Source organism: Pinus tabuliformis, chromosome Q, assembly GCF_031772625.1.
Source record: "Pinus tabuliformis cultivar Carrire ecotype Pingquan chromosome Q, CPIR1, whole genome shotgun sequence".
Lineage (NCBI taxonomy): Eukaryota > Viridiplantae > Streptophyta > Pinopsida > Pinales > Pinaceae > Pinus > Pinus tabuliformis.
In genome coordinates, this window is record NC_142296.1 from 118,459,152 (window position 1) to 118,485,083 (window position 25,932).

The 25,932-nt window shown below is 33.9% G+C and overlaps 1 protein-coding gene across 1 annotated transcript; it reads left to right on the forward strand.

The window, feature by feature from the left end:
- Positions 1–473: 473 nt before the first annotated feature.
- LOC149218520 (mannitol dehydrogenase-like) lies at positions 474–3,175 on the forward strand. The gene is made up of 5 exons (XM_089382405.1): positions 474–686; positions 1,404–1,517; positions 1,635–1,862; positions 2,176–2,615; positions 2,820–3,175. Exons 1-5 carry the CDS (start codon positions 598–600, stop codon positions 3,023–3,025), a joined length of 1,077 nt encoding a protein of 358 aa, XP_089238531.1. The 5' UTR covers positions 474–597; the 3' UTR covers positions 3,026–3,175.
- Positions 3,176–25,932: the final 22,757 nt, after the last annotated feature.

The window sequence follows — 25,932 nt, forward strand, 5'->3', positions numbered from 1 at the left end:
TCAAATTTATTTCCAAAGTGTTGTGAAAAAGTGAAGATGTTGTAGGAAGTAAGTCAGTTTAATGTTCAAGGATAAACTTCAAAAATAAAAAAAATCATATGAAACTCAAACTACCTTGCGACTTTTGATACGATCTAACCATATTCTTAGTTTGAAAATGACATTTATTTGCTACCAAACTCGTTTTGATCAGATCTAACCACATTCTTAGCTTGAAAATGACATTTATTTGCTATCACACTGGCCCAATGAGAATATATGTCATATACTCGGGATCCTCCATCCCGTGACATGATTAATAAACTCCATCCTAATTAATCGCAGACCATCAAATGTGGAAGATGGGGGGTGGTCCAGCACTCTCTGTCCACAAACCCAAAAGATTCGGGAGGCGAAGTCGTGGTTTCCCAAAAGAAACGGACCACCTCTACATATGGCGTGAAGTTTCTCCGCTAAATGTACCGACCATACTTTGCCTTTTAAATACCCATCCCAACTCCCCCCTCCTCCTTAAATTTGCTCTTTCTGCATTCATCTGCTCAGCTGCTTGTTCTTAGTGAATCAAATTTATCTCCAAAGTGTTGTGAAGAAGAGAAGATGGTGAAGGAAGTAAGTCGGTTTAATGTTCAAGGATGGGCTGCCAGGGACGATACTGGCATTCTCTCGCCTTTCAATTTCACTCGCAGGTTCCTCCTGATCTCTTAACTGCTTCTATTGATACCCATTTGCAGCAAATTTTGTCCCCTTTTTCTCACTGTCGAAATAATGGCAGCTTAAAGATGTGACAAGGGTTTTACAGGGACTTTACAGTGCTGATTTTTGAAAGTTCATGTATAGTTTGTTCCGTGTGTAAGCTGTTTCGTATCTATTATTAAGTTTTGATACCCTATCCCAGTCGTTGAAGGAAGTCAATATTTGCTTAATGCTTTATGGTGTTCGATACTCAATCTTCATTGTTTTGTCTGTTTTGCAGTGTGTATATTATATACTGTATCTGCATTCAATGATTGGTTTATTTGGTGAAGAGTCTACCTCGCAACTCTTTTCGCTTTATTTTCCCCTTTTTCTAAGTCTCTTTGTACAGTTATGTTGAAGATCCTGGGGTAGTGGCGTAGTAATTGTTTTTTATTTTAAAAAAAATCTTGAACGGTTACTTTCCAATGTTTGTTTGGGTTAACACGCTTTGTTCGACAAAGCATGGCGTTGTTTGGGTGGGGTTGTTTCTTGATAGATTTATATTCTCAGTGATGTCTCGAAAATTGGTTGGCTGCATAGAGACTGTCAAAGAACAAATGTTCGATTGTTGTGGTTTTTAAACGTTTAATTAAAACTTCTCATTAAACGTGTTCTGTCTTTTAATGTTTTAGTTAAAACTGACCATTAAAATATATATATTTTAACAGGGAAACTGGGCCGCATGATGTTACTTTCAAGATCGTATACTGCGGAATCTGTCACTCTGATCTACACCAAATTCGTAATGAATGGAAAGGTTCCCAATACCCAATGGTTCCTGGGTAATGTCTTTATATTCTTCTAACACTGCTTCAACTTAAATAAATAGCAAGTCAGCAAGAATATATGCCTACAAATTCCTGCTCAATTTTAAGTTACTCACAATTACTTTTTTGCAGCCATGAATTAGTGGGTACAGTAGTTGAAGTTGGTTCAGAAGTGAAGAAATTTTCTGCTGGAGATCGTGTGGGCGTGGGCTGTATGGTTGGAAGTTGCCGTCATTGCGATTCTTGTAGCAAAGGGCAAGAACAGTACTGTGAGAAGGTCATTTGGACGTATGGCAGCACCGATGTTGATGGTTCTGTCACTTTTGGAGGTTATTCATCCTTGATGGTTTGTAACCAGAGGTAATTACTCATTATCCCAACTCATGCAACCATTTTTGTTTTAGGGCATACAGGCTAAACTTGCCATAAAAGGCTTCCTTTTCTGTCCACATATACATGTTCACGTCTGGAAAGGGATCAACGAGTTTTTGGAATCTCCCAATTGACTCAAAACCTCTAGAAAATTTAGTTGCGCCAAGTTCTGGCAAGGCCCTGCCGAAATGGGTGGTTGTCTCTTTTATATAAAACCTGAGACAAATGCCATTACTAATTTTTTCTTTATATTGGTTGAATATGGTTTTAATAATTTGGGTGGTTTGTGGCTTGTAAGCAGCTTTGTGGTGAAGGTACCAGAGAATCTACCCTTGGATGCCGCTGCACCATTGCTATGTGCGGGAATAACGGTGTACAGCCCCATGAAATATTTCCAAATGACAGAGCCTGGAAAGAGGCTGGGCGTGGTGGGCCTGGGTGGTTTGGGACACATGGCTGTCAAATTTGGCAAAGCTTTTGGATTGCAAGTGACGGTGATAAGTACATCGCCTAGCAAGGAAAAGGAAGCGAGAGAAGTTTTAGGGGCAGATCACTTCATCATCAGCAAAGATGAGAAACAGATGCAGGCTGCAGCCAAGTCTATAGACTATATTATTGACACAGTTTCTGCCAATCATCCTGTGGAGCCCCTCCTTAATTTGCTGAAGGTGAATGGGAAGTTGGTCATAGTTGGTTTGCCTGAAAAGCCTGTTCAATTTGCTGCTCCGGCTGTTGTAATGGGTAAGTCTTTTCTGCCCTTTTGTCCTGTAGATGAAAGATATAAACGAAATTATATTTTAACTGCACTGAGACTATCGAAGGCATCCACAGCTTAGGCAGATATGCTATCTCTAATATTTGGATTTCTTTACAGCTTTTTTGGACCAGAATTTGGGCTTTAGCCACATGAAAGTTTGGATTTAATTTTAATTTTGGTGTGTGCAGGCCGTCGATTTGTAGGGGGGAGTTTGATCGGAGGGCTGAAGGAAACTCAGGAAATGTTAGACTTTTGTGGGAAGCATAACATCTGTTGCATGATAGAGAAGATTCCAGTGGAGTATGTAAACACAGCAATGGAAAGATTGGTGAAGGGAGATGTGAAGTACCGTTTTGTAATTGATGCTGCTCAAAGTTTCAAATCTGATGAATGAAGTGTGATGTTTTTAACAACATAGCAGTAGGTTGCATGTGTGTGTCACGGAGTAAGCTGTTTAGGCGAGATAGAGAAGATTAGCAAAAATGTCTAAATGGTTGCTCTCTCTAAGAGACAGCAATTTCCAATCCACTCTTTGAGAGGTCAACCACTTTTTGATTTGTATCCATGTAAATGTGTTAAAAAGTGATATGTGAGTTGTAGAAGGATTGAAGCAATATTTTGATATAAAGGCGGCATATTGTAGTTCATTAGCCGAGAAGAGCCAACCATCCAAACCATAACAACTTTTGAGTTGCAATAAACATGCAGGAGTGGTGAGGTTTTGTGCTTCGGCATTTTTTAAAAGTATTACAAAGAAAATAATTTTACATAATTTTTTGAGGTTGGTACAATATTTCCTATCCCCTTTATGAAGGTTGTTACTCTCAGCTCCTTGTGAATCACTTTTCAGAATGTTTCATACTAGATCCACCTATCAAATAATCATCAAACAAAATGTAGGCAACATTTCATTAATTTTCAAACTAGACCCATATCAATCATAATCCTAAACAACCTGAAGTATTGAATCTAAGACACTATTACACTATAAATCAACTGAAATTTTGAAGTATCAAATCACTGAATGGGGAACCCAACTAACACTAAATATTAAATTATGAATGTGACGGTATTGAATAAAAATCATGTATATACACGATTTCTTTGTATAACATTTATGTACAATTCTCATAATACTGAACACTTAAATCATTAATCACTGAACTATTCATAGGCCATTTCACTAGCTACATATCATAGAGTCAATCACAGATTTTTGAACAAATTATAGATCATATACTCAATTACACTTTTGTCCCATTAAATTTGAACAATTCAACCAAATCACCTCAATCATGATAAATACATCATCGACAGACATCAATTGTAAACATCAATCATCAGATCTGTAAGCATTAATCAACAGATCAAACCGTATTTTATGTACGTGACTTCCATAAGGAATATCAGCGTATGTGCATGTTTACCATGCACAATACCTGTGTACAAATTCACACATATTGAAAATTATTTTGTAGAATATATATGTGACCTTCAGAAGTGGATCTGTGTATGTGCGCAACTATGTTTAAACATACCTGCATATAGACCTGAAAAACATTCGCAACAAACACAAGTTCATTTTTTGCAACCTTGACTCTTAATACTATAGACTTCTGAATAAATTGTTTAGATCAAAGCATCATAGTCTCATCAATATTAAACTTTTACAGCAAGTAAATCAATTAGGCTTTCATGTTAACACATTTCACATCTTTCAAATCTGAGTCTTCTCTTTACTCCTTGGTTCACACATGTTTTAGATCAAATTATTCATAGACAACACAATACCTTTACACCTAACACTTTAATCTCCACCTTATATAACTTTAGCCTTAGCCAATTCCTTAGTAATGTCATTGGTATTCTTTGATGGGATCAAATAATTGTTGTCACACTCATTACTATGGGCCAATACCATGGTAAATACCCGTGGTATTCAAGTTACCATGTTGCAAATTATGTACGTGGCTTTTCTTCACAATAACTATGTACGTACACAACCCTTCTGCCTCAGATTCATGCATACTTCCCCAAACTTCATATGCAACATCCATCTGTCTCTGATCTGTCATTTCTATGTTGATCACTTTTGTAACATCTGTTTCAGCCTACATAATCATCTTGTTACCATAATGTTGACATCTTTATCAAGTAGGTTTCCATCAAGGACAACACATTAGTCATAATTCCAACAGATTCATGAATGCTCAAGCTTTGTAGGCATACACAAGGAAAGGAGTGTCCTCGATCTTCAAAAATTGCTTGATTTCACTCTAACCAAATGTCCTATGCAATAGTTAATGGTAGGGCTTTCAAAGTTGATTTATGTTTAGTCGATATCAACCTTTCTAGAGTCTTCTATACTATCTCCTATCCAAAGTGAACTAGGACCCTTATTCTCTTAGATTTCCTTTCGGACCACTTGAGTGAAGTGATAATGAATGAATACGTGAGGTATTAATTCGATATTATTTTGACTTAAAGCGCAATGACTGAGATCTGTGAAGAATATTTTTTGAAGGACATCCCAAGTGGAGGGCTTTCCCATTAATAGAAGCCATTTGAATAATTTTTCCTTTGATGGGAATCACATTTTCCAAATCCCTTTCCCTCACCATGGAGGATTTTGTAGTCCATTTTCTTGAGCTAAGTAGAGGTATCCAAATTTTGGAGAATAATCCCTAAGAGAGCTATGGGAATGGATTAATTGAACATCTTCTTGATTAAGTATAACCAACAATCTATGTAAAGTATTGATATAATTTTCCCATTCAACTACCTAATTATCCACCAAGTTTAAATCATTTGAAGAGAGTCAATTATGTTGGAAAAGATTTTGCTGACTGATGGAAAACTTGGTGGAGGGAATATATCCCTTGTTCATTTAGTAGATGGATCAATTTCTATGAGAGCATATGTCAGGTTTTTCAATCCTATCCATGGATATTTTCCAAAAAAGACTTGTTTTCTAGAGGCAATTTTCCATCTCAGACCTTCACCAATGATAGAGAAAGCTTGAATGACAAGTTTCCAAATTATGGAGCCATTTTTTTGTATTTTAATTGGGTTCATGATCGAGTTCAGTGTGGAGGATGGTGCACCATATTCAAACCCTTTGCACTAGCTTTTTAGAGCCATTTGTTGCACCATATTCAAACCCTTTTTCAACCATAACCAAAAGCCATTTCCAATATGTATTGGAATATTTGTTGGGTTTTACAAAGAAATCAATATGTTTGAAAGAGGAATCCATTTATTTTATGTAGAGGTGGACATTTTGAAAAATTGTGTTTTTCCTCCTTTGATAAGTCATTTCCAAAGAGAGAAGATGTGTTTAAGTTGATGACCATCCCAATAGCTTCAAAGAAGAGATCCAAGATTTCTCTCAAAATTCTAAAATGCTCAGAAGGTCCATTAGAGTAAATGATAATATCATCCACAAACAACATATGTGTGAGATAACAATTGTTTTCCATTTTTATACCATGGAAAAATTCCTCCTCTTTCCATCCAATATAGGTCTATTAAGATTTTCACAACTAGAAAGAAAAGAAGGGGGGAAGTGCACAACTTTGTCTAAGTCCACTCTTTGAGTTGAAAAAAGTGAGGCAACTCTATTTATCAAGAGGGACCTGGAAGACATACTAATGCAGTTGTGGACCCATGATACAAATGATGGGTTAAAAGCAAGGTGAATAAGTAGAAGATGGATGAAGAGATAGTTTGCCTCATCAAATGCTTTGGAGAGGTTGAATTTGCAAATGAGATCTTTCTATTTTGAAATATGAATGGTATGGAAACCTTCTTGAGTGAGACCATTTGCTTCATAAATTTGTCTTCCTTCAAGGAAGCCAAATTGTTCCTGGGAGATATGTTTAGACAAGATAGATTTTGATGGAGGGCAATGATTTTAGTGATGATTTAATAAATAAAGTCTTTTAGCGAAATAGGTCAAAAGTGTTGAAATATGTACCCAGGTTCAGTCTTCATTATGACATATGTAATCGTGATTTTATTTAATGTAATGAGAAAAATAAATTTATTATTGTTGATATTGAGGAATAGGTTTAATGCTCAAGGAAATTTATATTTAGGTGAAGCTCCCATTGTGAGCTCTTAGGGCTTGTCATTGAGTCTAAAATTCATTATCATGTATGAAATACCCATTTGGGGCACGCTACATATTGTAAATAAATCTTATGTGAGTCAAAGTATAGTCAAACGTCCCTCTAATATCTCATCAAGTGCTAACAATCAAGTTGACCTTCAAGGAAGCAAGTCGGCCAATCTAGAAGGTGAAGTCGACCTATTTAAGGGCTCAAGAAAGTCTATATAAAGAGAGACTTGGCCTCATTCAAGGAGCACTCACTCAAGTATAAGAAAGAGTTTGATCAAGAGAGAAAAGGAGCCTAACACCTAGCGAAGGAAGAAGAAGGAAGAATGGAGCATTCTAGATTTGTTTTTGGCATAAATTCCTTCACACATGCGAAGGTATGGGCATCATCTTGTAGCAAAACATACGAATTGTAGCCACTCCAAGAAATTTGAAGTTTTGGGTCAAAGAAGAGATCTCTAGCAAGCCAAATTTTCAAGGTAGGGAAGTATGGTAAAGCAAAGTAAAAAGGAGGCAAACATTTCCTTGTTCAAGCCACACGTGTGACCTGTGATTATTATAGAAGAAGCCAAAATTGCAGGTCTACAATAACCAGTTGAAGTTCTGAACTAGAGTTGAAATCTAAAGTTGTGGATCTGGTTTGACCAGCGTTGACTTGAAAGAAAAGAAGGTCATAAAGAAGAAGCTTTGACTTGGTCTTGGAGGGGTTTTTGGTCAAGGGTCTAGGTTTTGGAATTCATCAATTGAGATTCTATAAGAAGAAGAATTCTTGTGGGTTTTTCTCTTATATTGGAGAGGTTTTGGCCTTGGATGATTGCCTATATATTGTGTCCTTTGTCTGATTATTCTTTATGGTTTTGTAGTTGATTGATGAAGAAAACACTAATAATAATCAAGAAATAAGAAGTTAATCAAGAGAAGTAAAAATAATCCACAAACAATTTTCAATGCGAGAGAAATCATCCTATATTCAATGCCACTAGATTTATCAACATGGTATCCAAGCTAAGGTGACAAGATAAGCAAGGTAAGATTAAAGGACACTTAAGGGCTGAAATATTAGAAGATCATCAAGAAAATAAATCATCAAAAGAGACCTCTCATCTCAAAAGCATCACAAGGACAAGGATTACATCATCATCTTGAAGAAGGAAGCTACAAAAGAAGACCTCAAAAATCCTAGTTCATTCAAAGAAGGACTGTACACTTGAAGCATTCTTTGGAACCTTTCTCAACCATCACATCAAGAAGAAGGAGACCTCAAAGACCCTATCGAAGAACCACAATCTGGAGCATCTTGAAGCCTCTCCATCAAAGAAAATCAAGAAGAAAGGCATTGTCATCAATGATTCAAGGTGATCTCCCTCTCCTTGAGTCAAGGACCATTTTTGAAAGAAGGCATCTTCATCATGAAGTAATCTTCCACTATCAATATCATCATCAAGATCACGAAGGCAACAGGTTGAAGATATTTTCATCAAGGAGTACCTTCACAAGTAAGTATATGTATGTCCACATCTGAATCTAGGAATGTCTTTTTACAAACAAAGAAACAAGTTGGTTGGGTCATCAAAATTTCCTGCATGGAAGAAGAGGACAAATTTGATCCTCATAGAGAATGAAGCCATGGAACATGTTAAGGGCTCAATCACTAAACTTCCAAAGGAAGAAACTCAAGCTCTTGAAAATTACATGAAAGGGGAAGTAAGGGCTCAAAGGATTCTCATAGAATCCATTAAATATCCCCTCATACCATATTTATCAAAGTTGCAAACATCAAAATAAATATACAACAAACTTGTAGAATTTTTCTCCATAAATACTACAGGAGAAGTGATCTCATTAAGACAAGAAATCTACAAGATGAAGATATCAAAAGATGTTGGTCACTTAAGGATTTTTGGGTCATCAGTGTATTTCCATGTGACCAAAGATGCACAGAAGAAGCTTGAGCTGATAACAGAGTTGGGAATATTTGTGGGGTACACTGATACACCTCACAACTATTGGGTGTACTTGCCGACCAACAAGATGACAGTGGTTTGCAGGGATGTTATATATGATGAGGAGTAGGCCATGCGAGTTTCCCTTAAGAGGGAGCTTCAACTACATGTGGTTGAAAAGATTTTAGCTCCTAAGGAGGGGAGCCTCATATTGATGTGGAGTGAACACATGCAAAGGATCCAGGAGTGGAGACATCCACTAATGCAGAGTCTTCTAGAGATGGGAGAAATCGCACCAGAGAGACAAATATATTGTTGTCGGATGCTAGAGAGAATGTGGGAGCATCCACATTAAAGCGCAGACTGAGGAGGTCACTTGACAAGTACATTGGATACATGGATCTTATAAGCGGATGTGTTGTGATAGATCGAGTTTCCTTTGAGGTGTTAGATGATCCAAAAATAAAATATTATCATACGTTATAAAGTTAGAATAAAATATTAAATTATTAATTATTAATCTATAATATTTAATTATTAAATGTAGACATTTAGAATTAGAATATTGTTGTAAAAAGATATGACTCTACAAATGTGTTGTATCTTAGGCTCTAATTTAGGAGAATTGTTAGTAAGTTGTTTAAATAGCTTTTATTGTAAATGGACACTTGTTATTTTATAAGTGATCCATAATTAGAGGTAGTTAGGACATTGAGCTTATAAATAGCTCATTGCAAGAGTGTTTTGTTGTTCGAGTGTAAACTCTTGCAAAATTCCAGATGTAATTTATTTTCTTATTAATAAAATTACGTGTCTGAGGACACTTCTGCATTATTGTGGTATCAGAGCTCCAGTAATGCTGCAGTTGATGTGAGGAGGAGATTCCAGTTCTACAAGTTGTTGGAAAACTCCATTGAATTGATCAGCAATTGATTGGTATGAAAATTGTCTAGTTTTTGTTCAAAAGGAAAAGAAATTTGATTATTTTATTGATTTTAGTCTTGTTGTAAATCTGAAAATCAATTTTTTATTATTATCAAAATTTGTTGTTCGTTGGGGCATGGATAGTCACTCCTTCTACCAGGTTGGGCTTGGCAGTGTACAGCTTGGGCTTATCACCGTCCTCAGCCTCTATGGTCAGATGATAGGTTCTTAAGCAGAAAGCAAACTTGCCTCCATATAAACTGACAGTTTGTTTGAGCAAACGAAATGAAAGCCTGACCTAATCCCAACACTTCCCTGGGGCTCACAGCTGAATCCGCAAGCCTGTTCTCGATTCTGCATCCCATCAATACCTTAGGGGCCCCCACCTGCTTATCTTTGTCATCGGTGGGATTCAAGGTTATGGTTTCACGGACATAAGCCGCGGGTGCTGGTTCCACTCATGTAACGCTGGTTGTATTTGCAAGTCTGCTGGGTATGAATGTGGGCAGGGGCTTTGTTGTAGCAAATTGGATTTTGGGATTGCAGTTCACCCACACAAGATCGTTGCCTGTGTCCGGAACCATGAGAACTTTCTGTGGAGGGGTTCCTATGTTCATTTCCACGAAATAAAGAGTGATTCCCATGTCTAGCACACCAGAGGCTACTGGCATTTACATGGGTTGGGGTTCCAATATTTCATTTCTTTGAAATTTGTACAAGTAAATCTCTTGGAAGCAACAGAAACCCCAGAAATTTAGTTTTTGTTTGTTAATTTTCAAGTGAAATGAACAGGAAATGTTTGGCAAAATTTCTAGCAAAGATATCACACTTTTTTGATATGCTTTACTTCAATATTTATTTGTTTTTTAAGGTTTAGCTTGAAGTATTTAAGGTCACATGCATTGTGAGACAGACAGCTAAGAAAGTGAAAGCTTTGAAGCGTTTTGATTTGGATTTCTAGGAGAATTGGAAAATGGTTTTAATTCTCTGATACTTTAGCTGGCTCAAAGTTAAGTGAATATCTTCCGAGGTTTTTTCTGGAGTTATGGTTCAAAGATGAACGGATCATCGGAGCCTGGGTCATCGAAGTCTTTCAGGCACAATGGATTTACAAGGCAGCTTTCGGCGGTAACTTTGTAAAATAAATTTTTTTTTTTAATCACTCTTATAAAGTGATTTTCAATTAAATGGAGAGATAATTTTTTTTTGTAATGGAGAAATAAGGTGAGTTGGGTAATTTCTCAAAGAAGTGATTTTTATTTAAAAATCTGTAAACTTGGGTTCATCACATTGTAACTCAAAGTAATTTTACTTTGGGGGGGGGTAACAATTTTTTTTACTAGGATTTGCAAGAGCATTGTAAAAGTCAAATTTCGAAAGTTACTTTGTAAATATTTGAGAAATTGACTAGAGCCAAGTGCAAAGCTGAGTCATTTTTCTCCTGTTTCAACAAATATACGAGGGTCAAGGCCAAGCCTCGATAGATCGTTTTTTTTGCATAGTTTGTTGCATGTTGTGTTTCCCATCTTGATATTTTTTTCTGAGCTTGATTCTTGGTGTGAAGCTTCAACACTACAATGTCAAAGTTGATTAATTTGTTTTCTGATTCCAACAAACTTGAAGGCACAAAATCTTACAAAACATGGCAATGCCTCATCGAAAGCACTCTCATTTATAATGAACTTTGGCATGATATATGTGATGGTGATATTAAGCCAAATAAACCCACAGATGCAACTGCACTAGCAAAATGGGAAGTTAAGAATGCAAAAGCATTAGCTCATTAAATCTTCTGTTAATGATGAAATATATGTCCATATGGAAAATGCTATAGATGCATGGTTTGCTTTACAAATTTTTAAAGACTTCTTTGATACTCAACTTGAATCAAAGAAAGTTGATCTACAATTAAAATTGTTGCAACAAAAATTGATTGAAGGAGGTGATGTCCTTGAATACATCTCCAGACTTAAGAATATTAAGTAGGAAATCATTAATGTTTGTTTTCAAGCAGTAGATGATAGTTTTATGGTCACAATTTTAATTGTTGGACTTCCTTCTTCCTACACACATATTTTGGAAACTCTACAATTAACTGGAAAGTCAGAGAAGCTAAATTTTGATGAGCTCTGCGAAATGTTGACCCAACATTATAAAACCTTTGGGAAGAAAAACCAAGTTGGTGAAGTTGTCTTTTTCACAGAGGCCAGCACTAGTAAATCATCAACTTACAATTCTAGAAGCAGAGGCAGAGGGAATTTCAATCAAAATCAAGCAACACATAATGTACAAAGTTGTGGTTGAAGCCAAAGCAGAGGAAACAACTTTAACAGTGGCAACAATTCGGGCAGGAGTAATTTTCACGGCAAAGGAAACAGTCAGGGAAGAGGCTATTTTCAAGGAAGAGGTTATTTTCAAGGAAGAGGAAATAATCAAGGTAGAGGAAAACCTCAAAACAAAAGTCAAAGCAAAGGCAGAGGACAATCTCCAAGAAGAGGAAGAGACTTAAGTCAAATTGTGTGTCGAAGATGTAACAAAATTGGCCATTATGTTGAATATTGTTGAACTTCTCTTGATAAAATACCCAAGTTTCATCAACACTTAGCACAATTTGCAAATGATCAAGATGATGATGGTTCAGAATATGTCTTTACTTCTTTGTTGGCATTACAACTTTACTGCTATCTTAAAAGTGATTATGAAGATGCTTGGATCTTGGATTCAGGAGCAACTCAGCACATGACTTGTCAACGTGACTTCTTTTGGAATTTTCAAGATTTCCAAATTAATTCCATGTTTCTTGTAGATGATACAAAACATACTCCTTATGGAAAAGGTGCAATTAAAGTTTCTCTCCCTGGCATTGGAAAAAAAATGATTTCAAATGTATGGTATGTACCAACCTTTAAGAAGAATTTGTTATCTTTAGTCACGATTTGACAAGCAGGACATTAGGTAATTATGGAAGATGGCTTAGTTAAGATTAATTCAGTTAAACAGAGCTTGAAAACTATGATGACAGGTTATGAAGATGGAAAATTGTTAAAGATGAAAGGGATAGTTATTCCAAGGCATTATGACTTTGTAGGGGCAGTGACTACAAGAATTTCACCTATAAGATTGTGGCATGTAAGATATGGACATTCAAATTTTTAAAGTCTTTCTCAGTTGCAAAAACAAAGGATGGTTAAGGGACTTCCAACTTTGAAAAAGGAAAATGAAAATTTGAAGCTTGCATTTATGGAAAACAAAGTCGAGAAATTTTTCCAACAAGTTCATGGCATGCAAACAGGATGCTGTAACTAGTTCACAGTGATGTTTGTGGACCACTACAAACTTCATTAGGTGGTTGAAAATATTTCTTACTATTCATTGATGATTTCAGTAGAATGAATTGGGTTTATTTCTTGAAGCAAAAGTCAGAAGCATTTGAAAAGTTAAAAAAATTTCGCCAACTTGTTGAAAATGAAGTCAAATAAAAGATAGGCACTCTCAGGACAGATAATGGGGGAGAATTCACTTCAAATGAATTCAAAACTTATTGCAGTGATAATGGCATAAGAATACATCTTACAAATGTTTACACTCCATAGCAAAATGGAGTAGTAGAAAGAATGAATCACACCTTGTTAGGAATGGCAAGATCCATGTTAACTTTCAAAAAGTTAAGTCCAACATATTGGGCAAAAGCAATTCATACAACTGTCTACTTAAGAAACAGATCTCCAACTACTTCTTTAGACGGAATCACACCTTATGAAGCTTGGTTTGGTTTCAAACCTCGAGTTAAACATCTTAGAGTTTTTGGATCAGTATGTTATGCCTTAGTTCGGAAAGAAAAAAGAACTAAGCTTGACTCAAGAAGTTTGAAATGGATAATGATTGGATATTCTGATGAGAAGAAAGGGTATCTTCTTTTGACCAATGGAAAATTTATTGTGAGCAGGGATGTAATTTTTGATGAAACAGAGAGTAAGAGAGCTGAAGAAATAGAAAAGTCTTCTTCAAAAGTTAGAAACTAAAGGCAGTCAAAGAAAAGGACATATGCAAAGTTCACCAAATTGGTATGAACTTGATTTTCCTTCATCTGAAGATGATTCATCCAGTCCATCTACTTCAAGAACACCATCTGGATCTTCTAGAAGTTCATCCACATCTCCCAACAGCAACAGTTCTTCTGACAGTGATTCTCCACCTCCAGAATCTTCAACTGATCGATGAACATCAGTTTACATTAATTCTCTTTACAATGATGGTGAATTTTTCAGAATCTCAAACAAGTGAGCATCAACTACCAAAATAGGCAGTTCAACTTTTGAAAGATGTAAGGCCTAATGAGCAGAATAAAACAGGAACGAGGAAGTCACACAGAAGTGAAGGAAATTTTGCCTTGATGGCCAATGAATTTACTAAACCTTCCACATACAATGAAGCAGTAAAATATAAAGAATGGCAACAAGCTATGATTGAAGAATATAAGGCAGTTCAAGACAACAACACTTGGAAACTTGTTGATTGTCCTCAAAATGTTAAACCCATCTGATGCAAATGGGTTACATAATTAAGTACAACCAAAATGGTACAAAGCTAGACTTGTGGCTTAAGGTTTTGCGCAGCAGAAAGGCATTGATTATGAGGAGACTTTTGCTCCTACAGCAAAATGGAACACCAGTCGCTTAACACTCGCATTAGTAGCACAAAAAGGATGGAAAGTTCATCCGATGGATGTAAAAAGTGCTTTTCTCAATGGGGATTTATAGGAAGAAGCATATATGACACAACCACCAGGTTTTGAAATTGAAGGGCAGGAACATAAAGTCTGCAAATTGATCAAGGCTTTATATGGGTTAAGACAAGCTCCCCAAGCTTGGTATGCAAAAATGGATGAATGCCTTAGGAAAGTTGGTTTTAAACGAAGTGAATCTGATGATACTTTGTATGTGCAACAACAGGGTAAATATCTGGTGATTCTTGTTATGTTTGTAGATGATTTGATCATTACTAGAAATGATGATGATCATATTGCACAGGTGAAAACGGAGTTACATGCAGGTTTTAAGATGACAGATTTGGGATTACTTCACTACTATCTTGGAGTTGAAGTCTTCCAATGTCCACATCATATTTTCATTTCTTAGGGTAAGTATGCAGCAGAGGTTCTTCAACAATTTCGAATGCAGGATTCCAAGCCCATTCTTTCCCCCATGGAGCAAAACTTGAAACTTTCCAAATTTGAAGGGGGGAAATGGTGGACAACACTACTTATAGACAATTGATTGACAACTTGATTTATTTGACAAACACTCGCCCTGATCTATCTTATGCAGTCAATATTCTTTCACGTTTTATGCAGGAACCATGAGATAGCCACTAGAATGCAACCAAAAGAGTTCTTCGATATATCCAAGGAACAAAAGATTTTGGTCTTCTTTACAAAAAGACTAAAAACTTTGTACTTGGTGGTTTTTCAGATGCCAACTTTGCTGGAAGTATTGATGATCGAGCATCAACATCAGGTTATTTAATGAGCATGGGGTCAACAACAGTGTCTTGGAGTTGTAAGAAACAAGCTATAGTGGCCACTTCTTCAGCAGAAGCAGAGTACATTTCAGCATGGGAAGCAACATGTGAAATTGTTTGGTTGCGCATAATTTTGCAGGACTTGGGCATTTCTTAGGCAGAACCTAGGTTATTATTCACTGACATCCAGTTAGCCATAAAGCTTGCCAAGAATCCAGTTTTTCATTCAACGACAAAGCATGTGGACACCAAGTATCATCATATTAGATCTCTCATTGCCAAGAATGTCCTCAAGCCAATTTATTGTCCTTCAGAACATCAAATCTCTGACATTTTCACAAAACCTCTTGGCAAAATAAAATTTACTAAGTTTAGGGATGAACTTGGTATCTGTTGTAATGTATCTTTGGATCATAGGGGGGAATGTTAGATGATCCAAAAATAAAATATTATCATAGGTTATAAAGTTAGAATAAAATATTAAATTATTAATTATTAATCTAGAATATTTAATTATTAAATGTAGACATTTAGAATTACAATATTGTTGTAAAAAGATATGACTCCACAAATGTGTCATATCTTAGGCTCTAATTTAGGAGAATTGTTAGTAAGTTGTTTAAATAGCTTTTGTTGTAAATGGACACTTGTTATTTTATAAGTGATCCCTAATTAGAGGTAGTTAGGATATTGAGCTTATAAATAGCTCATTGCAAGAGTGTTTTGTTGTTCAGGTGTAAACTCTTGCAAAATTCCAAATGTAATTTATTTTCTTATTAATAAAATTACATGTTTGAGGACACTTTTGCATTATGAGGAAGCATTATAGTAGCCAGTTTGGGTTGATGCCATGGTGGAGAAGTATGACTCCATAGTTCATAACAATGTTTGGGATGTGGTCCCAAGGCTGAAGGATAAGTCTTTGGTGAGCTCCCGTTGGATTTACAAGGTAAAGAAAGTTATAGATGGTAGTGTGGAGAAGCATAGAGCTAGATTTGTGGCCCATGGATTTTCACAGGTAGAGGGGATTGATTATGATGAGGCCTTTGCTCCTGTTGCAAGGTACTCGACGATCAGATCTATATTGGCACTATCAGCACAGACGAGTTGGAAAATACATTAGATGGATGTAAAGATAACCTTCCTTAATGGCACGATTTTGGAAGAGGTGTACATAGAGTAGCCTGAAGGTTTTGAAACCTTCAACCATGAGTCACATGTGTACCGGCTCAAGAGAGCATTGTATGGCCTGAAGTAAGCACCACGTGTTTGGTACACTAGGATAGACAACTACTTCACCGGATTGGACTTCACGAAGAGTGAAGCGGATGCGAACCTATACCAAATAGTGGTGGAAGGTAAACCTTTTATCATTGTACTTTATGCTGATAATCCCATACTGACAGGTGATGATCAATTGATCAAATCTTGCAAGGAGGACCTTGCAAGAGATTTTGAGATGAAGGACTTGGGGTTCATGCATTACTTTTTGGGCATGGAAGTATGGTAGGGTGATGGGGAGTTGTTTGTGTCTCAAAGCAAGTATGCCAACGAGATACTCAGGAGTTTCCGCATGGAGAGCTGTAAGCCTATGGAGACTCATCTAGCTGGTAACTAGAAGAAGGAGGACGCTACTTCAGGAGAGGTAGTAGAAGCTACTATTTACAGGAAGCTTGTGGGTTCACTCATGTACTTGGTGAACACACTACCAGATTTATGCTATGTAGTTAACAAACTTAGTCAAGTGATGGTTAGTCCTACCAAGTTGTATTGGAAGGTGACAAAGCATGTATTGAGATACCTCAGGGGCACTACTCAATACAAATTATGGTATAGATGGATAGAGGGAATGAAGCTTAAAGGCTTCACCGATGAAGATTGCACAGGGAGTCCATCCGACTAGAAAAGCACATCAAGAGGGATTTTTAGTATTTGGTCAGCGACAATTTCTTGGTACAATAGGAAACGGAGATCGGTTGCACTCAATTCAGCCAAGGCAGAGTACATGGCTGCGAGTCAAGAAACATGTGAGGCCATATGGATGGGGAAGATCCTGGTTGGCCTATTTGTAGTGATTTACTGCTATAATCAGAATTGTATCAAACTTTATGAAAATCCAGTTTTTCATGATAGATCCACGAACATTGATATTCGATATCATCATCTCAAATATTACATATTGAGGTGGATCATGTTATTGGAGTACATTCCCATGGAGGAGAAAGATGCTGACATTTTGAAAAATGCATTGTCAAGATGTAAATTCAAGTTTCACAGAGACAAGATCCGGGTAGCAGATAATCCCTTTCTTGTTGAAAGGGAGTGTTGAGAAATGGAAACAAGAAATTCCAGTTTAATTTGTCCTTGAATTAAACTGTGAATTAAAATCGAATTATATTCTCATAGCAACTTGTAAATAGTTAATTAAGTTTAATTAACTTAATTAAGTGAGGAATTTCAAGTTGGAAGTCTTTATTTAGTCATGTATAATTTATCCCTAAATATTAGGGGTCCAAGATGATTTTATTTGAGTTGTAAGTAGATAACTCAGTTTACTGAGTTATGGTCAATTAAATTAGTTCTAACTGTTTATGGAACTAATAGAGGACTAACAGTCAGTTGGTGCACTAGTGCATCCACAAGTGTTACTCCAGTTAACTGAATATTCCCTCATGAGAAACTCATGCATGTCAGTTCAGAGAAAGACCCAGTTGAGACTAGAGTGCAGGAACAATGTACTATCAATTGTATGATTAACTGAATTGTAAATATTATGCATGCAATCAGAAAATGACTTATGTTTGGATTGCGTAGTTTTGGAAGCATGAATTCCCTTTAAATACGAGTTATTCATCTTAGGCATTGTGCAAGGAAATAGGGGCTTGGAAGGCAATGTAATTTGGCTAAGTGTTGGCTAATAGCGGGCTTGTGAGGTAGAGAGTTGAGCATACTTGTGCAGAATTGTTCTTGTGAGAACAAGATTTATATCTTCACTCATATTTCTGATTTAATGCAATACAGATAGGTGGGGTTTTGAGCAATGGCTTTCCCTAGGAAAACTTATTGTGTTATGTGCCATTGATTTGTCTTCTTCTTTTTCATATTGTTTTCATCGATCTATTGGCTTCCATTGGTTGAAAGTAGAAGTAGATTCTTGTCTTGTGCTTTAGTAAATTGCATGAGCTTGTGAATCTACTAGAAATTCTACATAAATTTGTATCCAAGGGGAGATATCCTGAATATAAATGGTGAATTATATTCAAGGAATCACCAAAAACAATCACCTCATGAATTCCAAGATTCACAGTTTTCCTGAAGCCGTGATATAAGGAAAAAGATTTATCAACATTGTTGGAAGTGTGACCAAAACCCTAAGGATACTTATGTTCTTCTTGATTCTCAAGAGAAAAAATTACACCCCGTCTAGATTTTTGCCACTCCTTTAAATTAAATTCAATAACTAAAAAAATATATTTTTCAAATCAATTTAAAAAATAATAAAGACCAAAATTTTGAAGTAATTAAAAAAAATTAACCACCATAAAAAACAAACTAGTTAAAATACAATAAATGTAAAAAATATTTTAAAAACCAATAATTAAAAAATTTATATAAAAAATAATAATAAAACAAATTATGCATAAAAAACGAAAAAAAATGAAAAAACAGCGATAATTAAAAACAAATAACAATTTTTTTTAATAAAACAATAGGCTCCACCCACTCGGTCGACCTGTAGTTATCGCACAACTTGGGCCCACTTAAACTGACTTACAATCGCCATATAGCTTGTCAAGCACTGGTTATGCGGCAACTGGGTGGAGAAATGATGCCCAACATCACTCCATTGTTATTTTTTTTCTTTTATTTTAATTAGATTTGTTTTTTTAATTTTTAATTTTTCCCCTTTATTAAATTGTATTTATTTTTATTTATTTATTTAATTTATAATACATTTAATTTTAAATTTTGATTTTATTTTGCCATATTTTTATTTTATATATATATATATATTTAAAAGTATATTAATAAAAAAATTGTTTATTAGGTAAACATATGTATTTCTTTTCTTTTAAGTGTTTTATTTGTCTTTAGTTTTTTTTGTTATTCGTGGCATTTTTTAGTCAGAAGCCATGATTATCTCCAGAAGCAGCTTAAAATTCTCCATGATTACTGCTCTAAGATGGGTATGTTAATACCGAAAAAACTAAAATCATGATTATTTAATCCAAAAATATCAACCTTCATAATTTTATCTATGATAACAATTACTTGGAAAATGCCTCTTCATATAAATACTTAGGTATTGACATTCATCATTAGCTCAATTGGAATTATAGCATTGAGAAAATGATTATTGGTGGCTGGAAAGTTTACTATGAGCTTGAAAGTAGTTGGAGCGTGAAAATAGTTGTAAGTTGACTGATATATGGGTTTAAAGTAAAAAAAACTCCTCTTTAAGACTCTCTTCATCCTTGTTATTTTTTATGGTTGGGAGGTTTGGGGTTGCATTATATCTATAGGATTATGGAGGAAGATCAAGTTGATCCAAAATCAATTTATAGCCTACAACCACAAGATTAGAGAAAATACTCCCTATCGTATCTCCTTGATTGAAGCTAGCTTTTCCCCCATTGAAATCATGGCTAGGTTTAGGTTTTTGATGTATAAGAAGAAGCTTTAAAACATGGAAGCCAAGAGGTTTCCCAGATTTTCTTCTAACTCTAGCCAAAACCCCCACCTCCAACTCAAGAGGAGATGGCAGAAGGATGCTCGGTCTTCACTTGACCATTGGGGGATAAAGGAGGAGGTCATCTTGGACAAGAAGGATAATATTAAAAATATTATTACTTCCAAATTTAAGGATAAGTTGTGGGATGATAAGGAACTAGAGGGAAAAGGAAGCTAAGGTATTATAAAAAGGCGATCAACCCCACTCTTGCTAACTAGAATTATATTTCTGCCTTAACGAACACTAAGAAGAAAATGAACATTGGAAAAATAAGAACTAATTCTCATGAACTTCAAAGTGAAACCAGGCCACGGGGGCTTCACTGGGGGAGCAATACCATACCACGTGCATTCATATTGGGGGATATATATTGAGGAAAAAATGACATAATATATTTAGCATATAATAGGGGGTAAAGGGTTTTATATTGGTAGGTATAAAAAATGAAGCTCAAAGTTAATGACAAAATATAAAGGGGTATAAAAAATGTTAATGAAAAAATGGATACATACAATATGTAGTGAAAGTAGGGGTTTTTAAAATTGGATAGATGTATTGGGTTCGTATTGATAAGGGGTTAAATAATGTGATTTTTAGAGGTATTTTCCAATATGTAGTCAAATTAGGGGTCTTGTTTAGTATGCTTTGAATGCACGTGATATGTTAGGGTTCATTGATTGAATCCCACGTGAGACGGGCATTGGTCCATTTCTAAAACACCTTGGGATGAAATAATATGTCACATTTGCGATTCTAAGAGGATTGAAGATGAAAAGCAATTTATCTTAGATTTCCCGACTCTTGCTCACATTTGTTCTTATTTCCAAAACATTTTCCACACTACCAACCTTCTTGACTTGTTAAGTTAGTAAAACTATAGTGATCTAGGAATGCTTCTTTCCCTTCTTTTTGATCATAGAAATAAAATATTAAAGAATCTCAATCAATCTCTTTCTTTCTTAAGGTCCGATAGACCACATCATGGTTGAACTAGTTAATAATATAGTTATGCCATTAATTACCATCTATTTTGGAATAAGCTCTCATGTTTAATTCAATTATCAATTATTATGAGGTGCATGGTAGAGATTTAACTTCCACAAAATATTATAAACAAATAAAAGTTAGTGATTTATCGTTATATCTTTTTGACATTTTACTTAAATTAATTAATTAAAAAATGTCATATGAATAAGTGTTATGAAGTGAATTGTGGTTTTTTGGGCATGTGGTATTGATATCCATGGTATTGGCCTATGGTATTGTAACAAACCTGATTTACAAATTAAAAAATTTCATAATTAAAAATCTTGTTTCTTATGTGTGTGTGTCTAGCCTAAGTAATAGAGGAAATGACTTTTTGGCTAGAATTTGGCAATACAATTTCTAGCAAGATTGTGATTTCTTGTTGTTTAAAATATATTTTGGGAAGCATAAATGGATTTAGCACCCTAAAAAACCCTTAAGGAACCTAATCTTTGTAAATTAAACAACTTAAACTTACGAGTTTTGAAAATGCCTTGGATTGTGAACAAAAATTACTAGAAAAAATATCGAGAAAATGATTATTTTGTCTATTAATTAGATTATGAGTATGTGTATGTGTCTGTGTTTAACTTATGTTTGAATTTTTTATAATTAACAATAATAATAATAATTTAAAATAAAATTATTATTTAATTAATTTTTATGGTTTTTTTTTTAATTTTAATTATTTGAAATGTAAATCGATACCCATCCATATTTTATTTTATTCACCATTTATCCAATTGCACTTGCACACAATACAAGTAACTAAATTTCCTCAAGATACTCATCCATATTTTATTTTATTCACAATTTATCCAGTTGCACTTGCACACAATACAAGCAACTAAATTTCCATAGTAAACTTATTCTAACTAATTATTAAGAAACTAGTTCAACTTCAATTCAAGAACTACTTAATATATCATTAAACATATTTGGAATATGGTTTGGGAGGGAAAGAAAAAATATCTTCATAAATTTATTAATCATCAACAACAAATACATATGATATCTAATTGTTTTTTTTCGACTTCATCACATGTCAAGTCAAGGTTCCTCTTGTCTAGATAACTTATTTAATTGTACTTCACCTATATTCTCCAACTTTATTATAACTAAGAAAACCTTTCAAACATTTTAACCAAACCTAAAGTCAAAAATAAATTTAAAACTAGGGACATTGTAGAGAAGAGCAGTAATAAAAATACAAGAACACTAATTCTTTCTAGTGCATCAATATTTTCAATGGATTCCTTCCCTTTTTTCCAAAGAATAACCCTTATTTATATCAAACAAATGTAGTTTTACTTTCAATGGATTCTTACCCTTTCTCCTAACCAATAACCCTTATTTTTATCAAAAAACTGTAGTTAAGACTATCAAGAGCATAAGTTGGGCTTTGCATAGATTTAGAGATCTAGTGCCTTCCACTTATGAGCACACTTTAAAGTGCATTTATTATTTTTAAATTTATGAGCACACATTTAATACACTTATGCTCTTGTGTTTCTTTTCCAACTAGGGTATCCTATGACGAATCATGAGCATGCTATAAATGAAGAGAAATACACATATAATACATGTCATTACGGGTGACCAAATACATCTATATCACATATTCAACACTATATTACAAAGCTTTTATATATTGTTGTTAAACCTAAATTGTTAATCACATTACCTACACTGTGTAAACAATTGTTCTTTTTAACCGGCATATCTCTTCAAAAAAAACACCCTTATTATTCTATTTTATCTCTATTTTTTAATAAATTGCAATAAATACATTAGAAAAGTCCATTGAAGGTCCATTTAATCAACTTTTAGTATATCAAATTATTAATTACATACTTTAACAAGATCAAGTAAAATAACAAAAACATTTTTTTATAGCTAACTTAAAACAATAAATCAATATTGTATAACATAATACAAGTTGCTTAATTCATATGAACGCTGACAAGCATAAGTCATTGGAATGGGCATTGGTTAAGACATAAGACACCATTAGAATAAAGAGAAAAGAGTATGTAATTTTATAACATTAAAAAAAAATAGAGGATGAAAACACCTTTTTCTTATGTTATTTTTTAATCAATGCACTCTAAATCATTTTTTAATATTTATAACCATGATGATATTTATAATTTGTTAATTATTTTTATATGAATTTTTTTTTATTATATTCTAGAATTTTGTTTTAAATTAAATTATGCAGATAAATGTGTATTTACAAAAATTTTAAGAAGATATGTATGTATATTTTAAAATAAATTTTTTTATAATTTTAATTTAATTATTAATAATTATTAAATGGATAGTATATATTTAATCTCTATAAAATATTCTATAATATTTTAAATAGTATTGACAAATAAAAGGTTGACATTTATCTACAAAGTAATTAGGTTATTTTTAACTCTTCAATTAAATTAATTAATTTTAAAAAATGACATATGAACAAGTGTCATATGAAGCAAGTTATGGTTTTTTTGGCATGTGGTATTGATAAACCATAGCATTGTAACAAAGCCTATTTACAGATGAAGTATCTCCATGATAAAGTGGGGATGAATCTTTATTGTTAAGAATTATGTTATATATATATATATATATATATATATATATATATATATATATATATATATATATATATATATATATACAAGTTTCATATGAAATGAGTTTTGGTTTTTGGGGCATGTGAGATTAATAACCCATGGTGTTGTAACAAAGCCTATTTAAATACTAAGAATCTTCATAGTTAAGAATCTTGTTACAATAAGAAATTTGAGGAGACATGATATGCAAATTTCACCCAAAACAATATTAGTGTATTACATTTCTCTTCCACTAAATATTGTATAATATACATAAATCAAAGATTGAAATTTATCTCCAAAGTAGTTATTTATTTTTTTCATTTTAATTAAATTGATTAATTAAAAAAAAATCATATGAATAAGTGTCATAGGAAGCGAGTTATGATTTTAAGCCATTTATTGGCACATGGTAGTGTAACAAATCCTAATTAAAAATTAAGAATCTTTATGGTAAAGTGAAGGTAAATCTCATGATTAAAAATCTTATTCCATATTTTTTTTAAGAACGATTATCATCTATTAAAAAACTCTAGAGTGTAGGCCAGAACCTGTTACAAATTTTATCCATGTTTCTTCTACTACATTCAAAAAACAATTTTTGCATGTATCACAATTTATAGTCATTTGCAACACATCTGTTCTAAATAAGGTATGCTCATACAATTTACAAAAAACACCTAAAAGTTCTACATACTTACAAAACATACCCTGCTATATTAATCTTTCAGAATAGCTACATGTTTCCATTTCCAGCATTGACCTAGACTTTTTCTTCTTCCTTCGCGGGTTGAGGGAGAGTCGTCTCTTCCATATTGATGCTCCCATTTAGGGAATCTTTGTTCTGCTCTACTATATTTTATTGGCATTACATCATATCCTCTAATGTGATGATATGATCCTCTACTTCTGAATCACAAGCTCTAATTGTTGTCCCTTCCACTTGAAATACTAGCCTGTCAAATGGCAACTGAAGCCTATCAATTTTCAATTCGAGAAGTCCAATTTTTTTGCTAGTTAATGTGTTATGTGCCTGCATTTCCTCCAACATCATTCTTGTCAAACGAATTGATAGGTTTACTGCATAATCCATTGGTCCTTCTTATTGATTTCCTTCGTCAATTACCTCCCTAGAGTTTTTGTTGTTTTCCATTGCGGATGCCTTTTGCATTTCTCTTCCTATTCTACAAGGGGATATGCCACAACTCTCCAACTTTGAATTCCCCAACCTGATAATCCTCTCTTTATAGTTTCCATTACTCCCATCCTTTCTCCCTTGATCTGTGACTACTTCTTAATTGTTGCGTGTATCCCCAAGTCAAGGGTAAGTGGAGAGATCCATTTTTTTCATACTAAAGATGATTTCCATTACGACTTGAGATCTCTAAGAAGAAAATACACTTGGATTAATTCCCTTCAACATAGAATTTACCTTGCTCTGTTTAATTCCTTTCAAAGTTTTTGATGCCTGCCTCCACATGTTTGATATCCAGCGTTACATGAAAAACATGTTTCATTTGTAAGCATTATTACAGTCCCCATCGTAGATCAGGGTGAAAGCATGGAGCTAGGTTACACTTTTTAGCAAAATTAGGGTGCATTTTGGTGAAAAAAAGATGCTTGGTTGAGTCATTTTAAGCGCTCGAACAAGTTGTTGAGAAACTTAAAAATAGCTCAATCGAGTGTTTAAACAAAGCCTTGATCGAGCTCCTGTGTAACCCTAGGTTAGTAGCTCAGTCAAGCTTTATGGCTCGATCAAGCCCTAAAGCTCAATCCAGCCTTAAAGCTAGAAATTTAAAAATTTATGTAAATATTAATAATGATATGCAAACTTTAAAATTGTAAGTATTTGATAGTTTAAGAAAAAACCAAATTTAATTTCTAATGACATTTGAACATGTAATGAAAAATGGGGTGGATTAATTTTGCATTACATTTCTAGCGTTTTGGTATATAGATATGAAGAAAGATTCTATCTCACTTGCAATTAAAATTGTAATATTCTTATTTTATAATTTAGTAACTTAAAAATTAGTTCTTACTATGTCTTAAATTTTCAATGTTATAATTTAAATAATTAATTTATTATAAATATAATTTAAATAATAAATTGATTAAACATACGAAAACTTTATCAATTTGATTTTAATAAATATTATAATTTTTTATATGAATAAATGTAACTCAAAAATGTGAATTTGACACTGTTGGAAATGTATATTTTATATGAAGAAATTTCAACCCCCACTCCCTTATCACTCCATGTATTTAGTTTTAAATCCAAGCATGATAAAAAATTCTAAAATCTGGAAATGAGAATAATTTTTTGAAAACACAAATTTAGAGATTTCATAACTGCTGAAATTGCAGAAATAAAACATAGCAAAATTATGACAGCCACACATTGAAAATAACACAGTGTTTTTTGGTCAATGT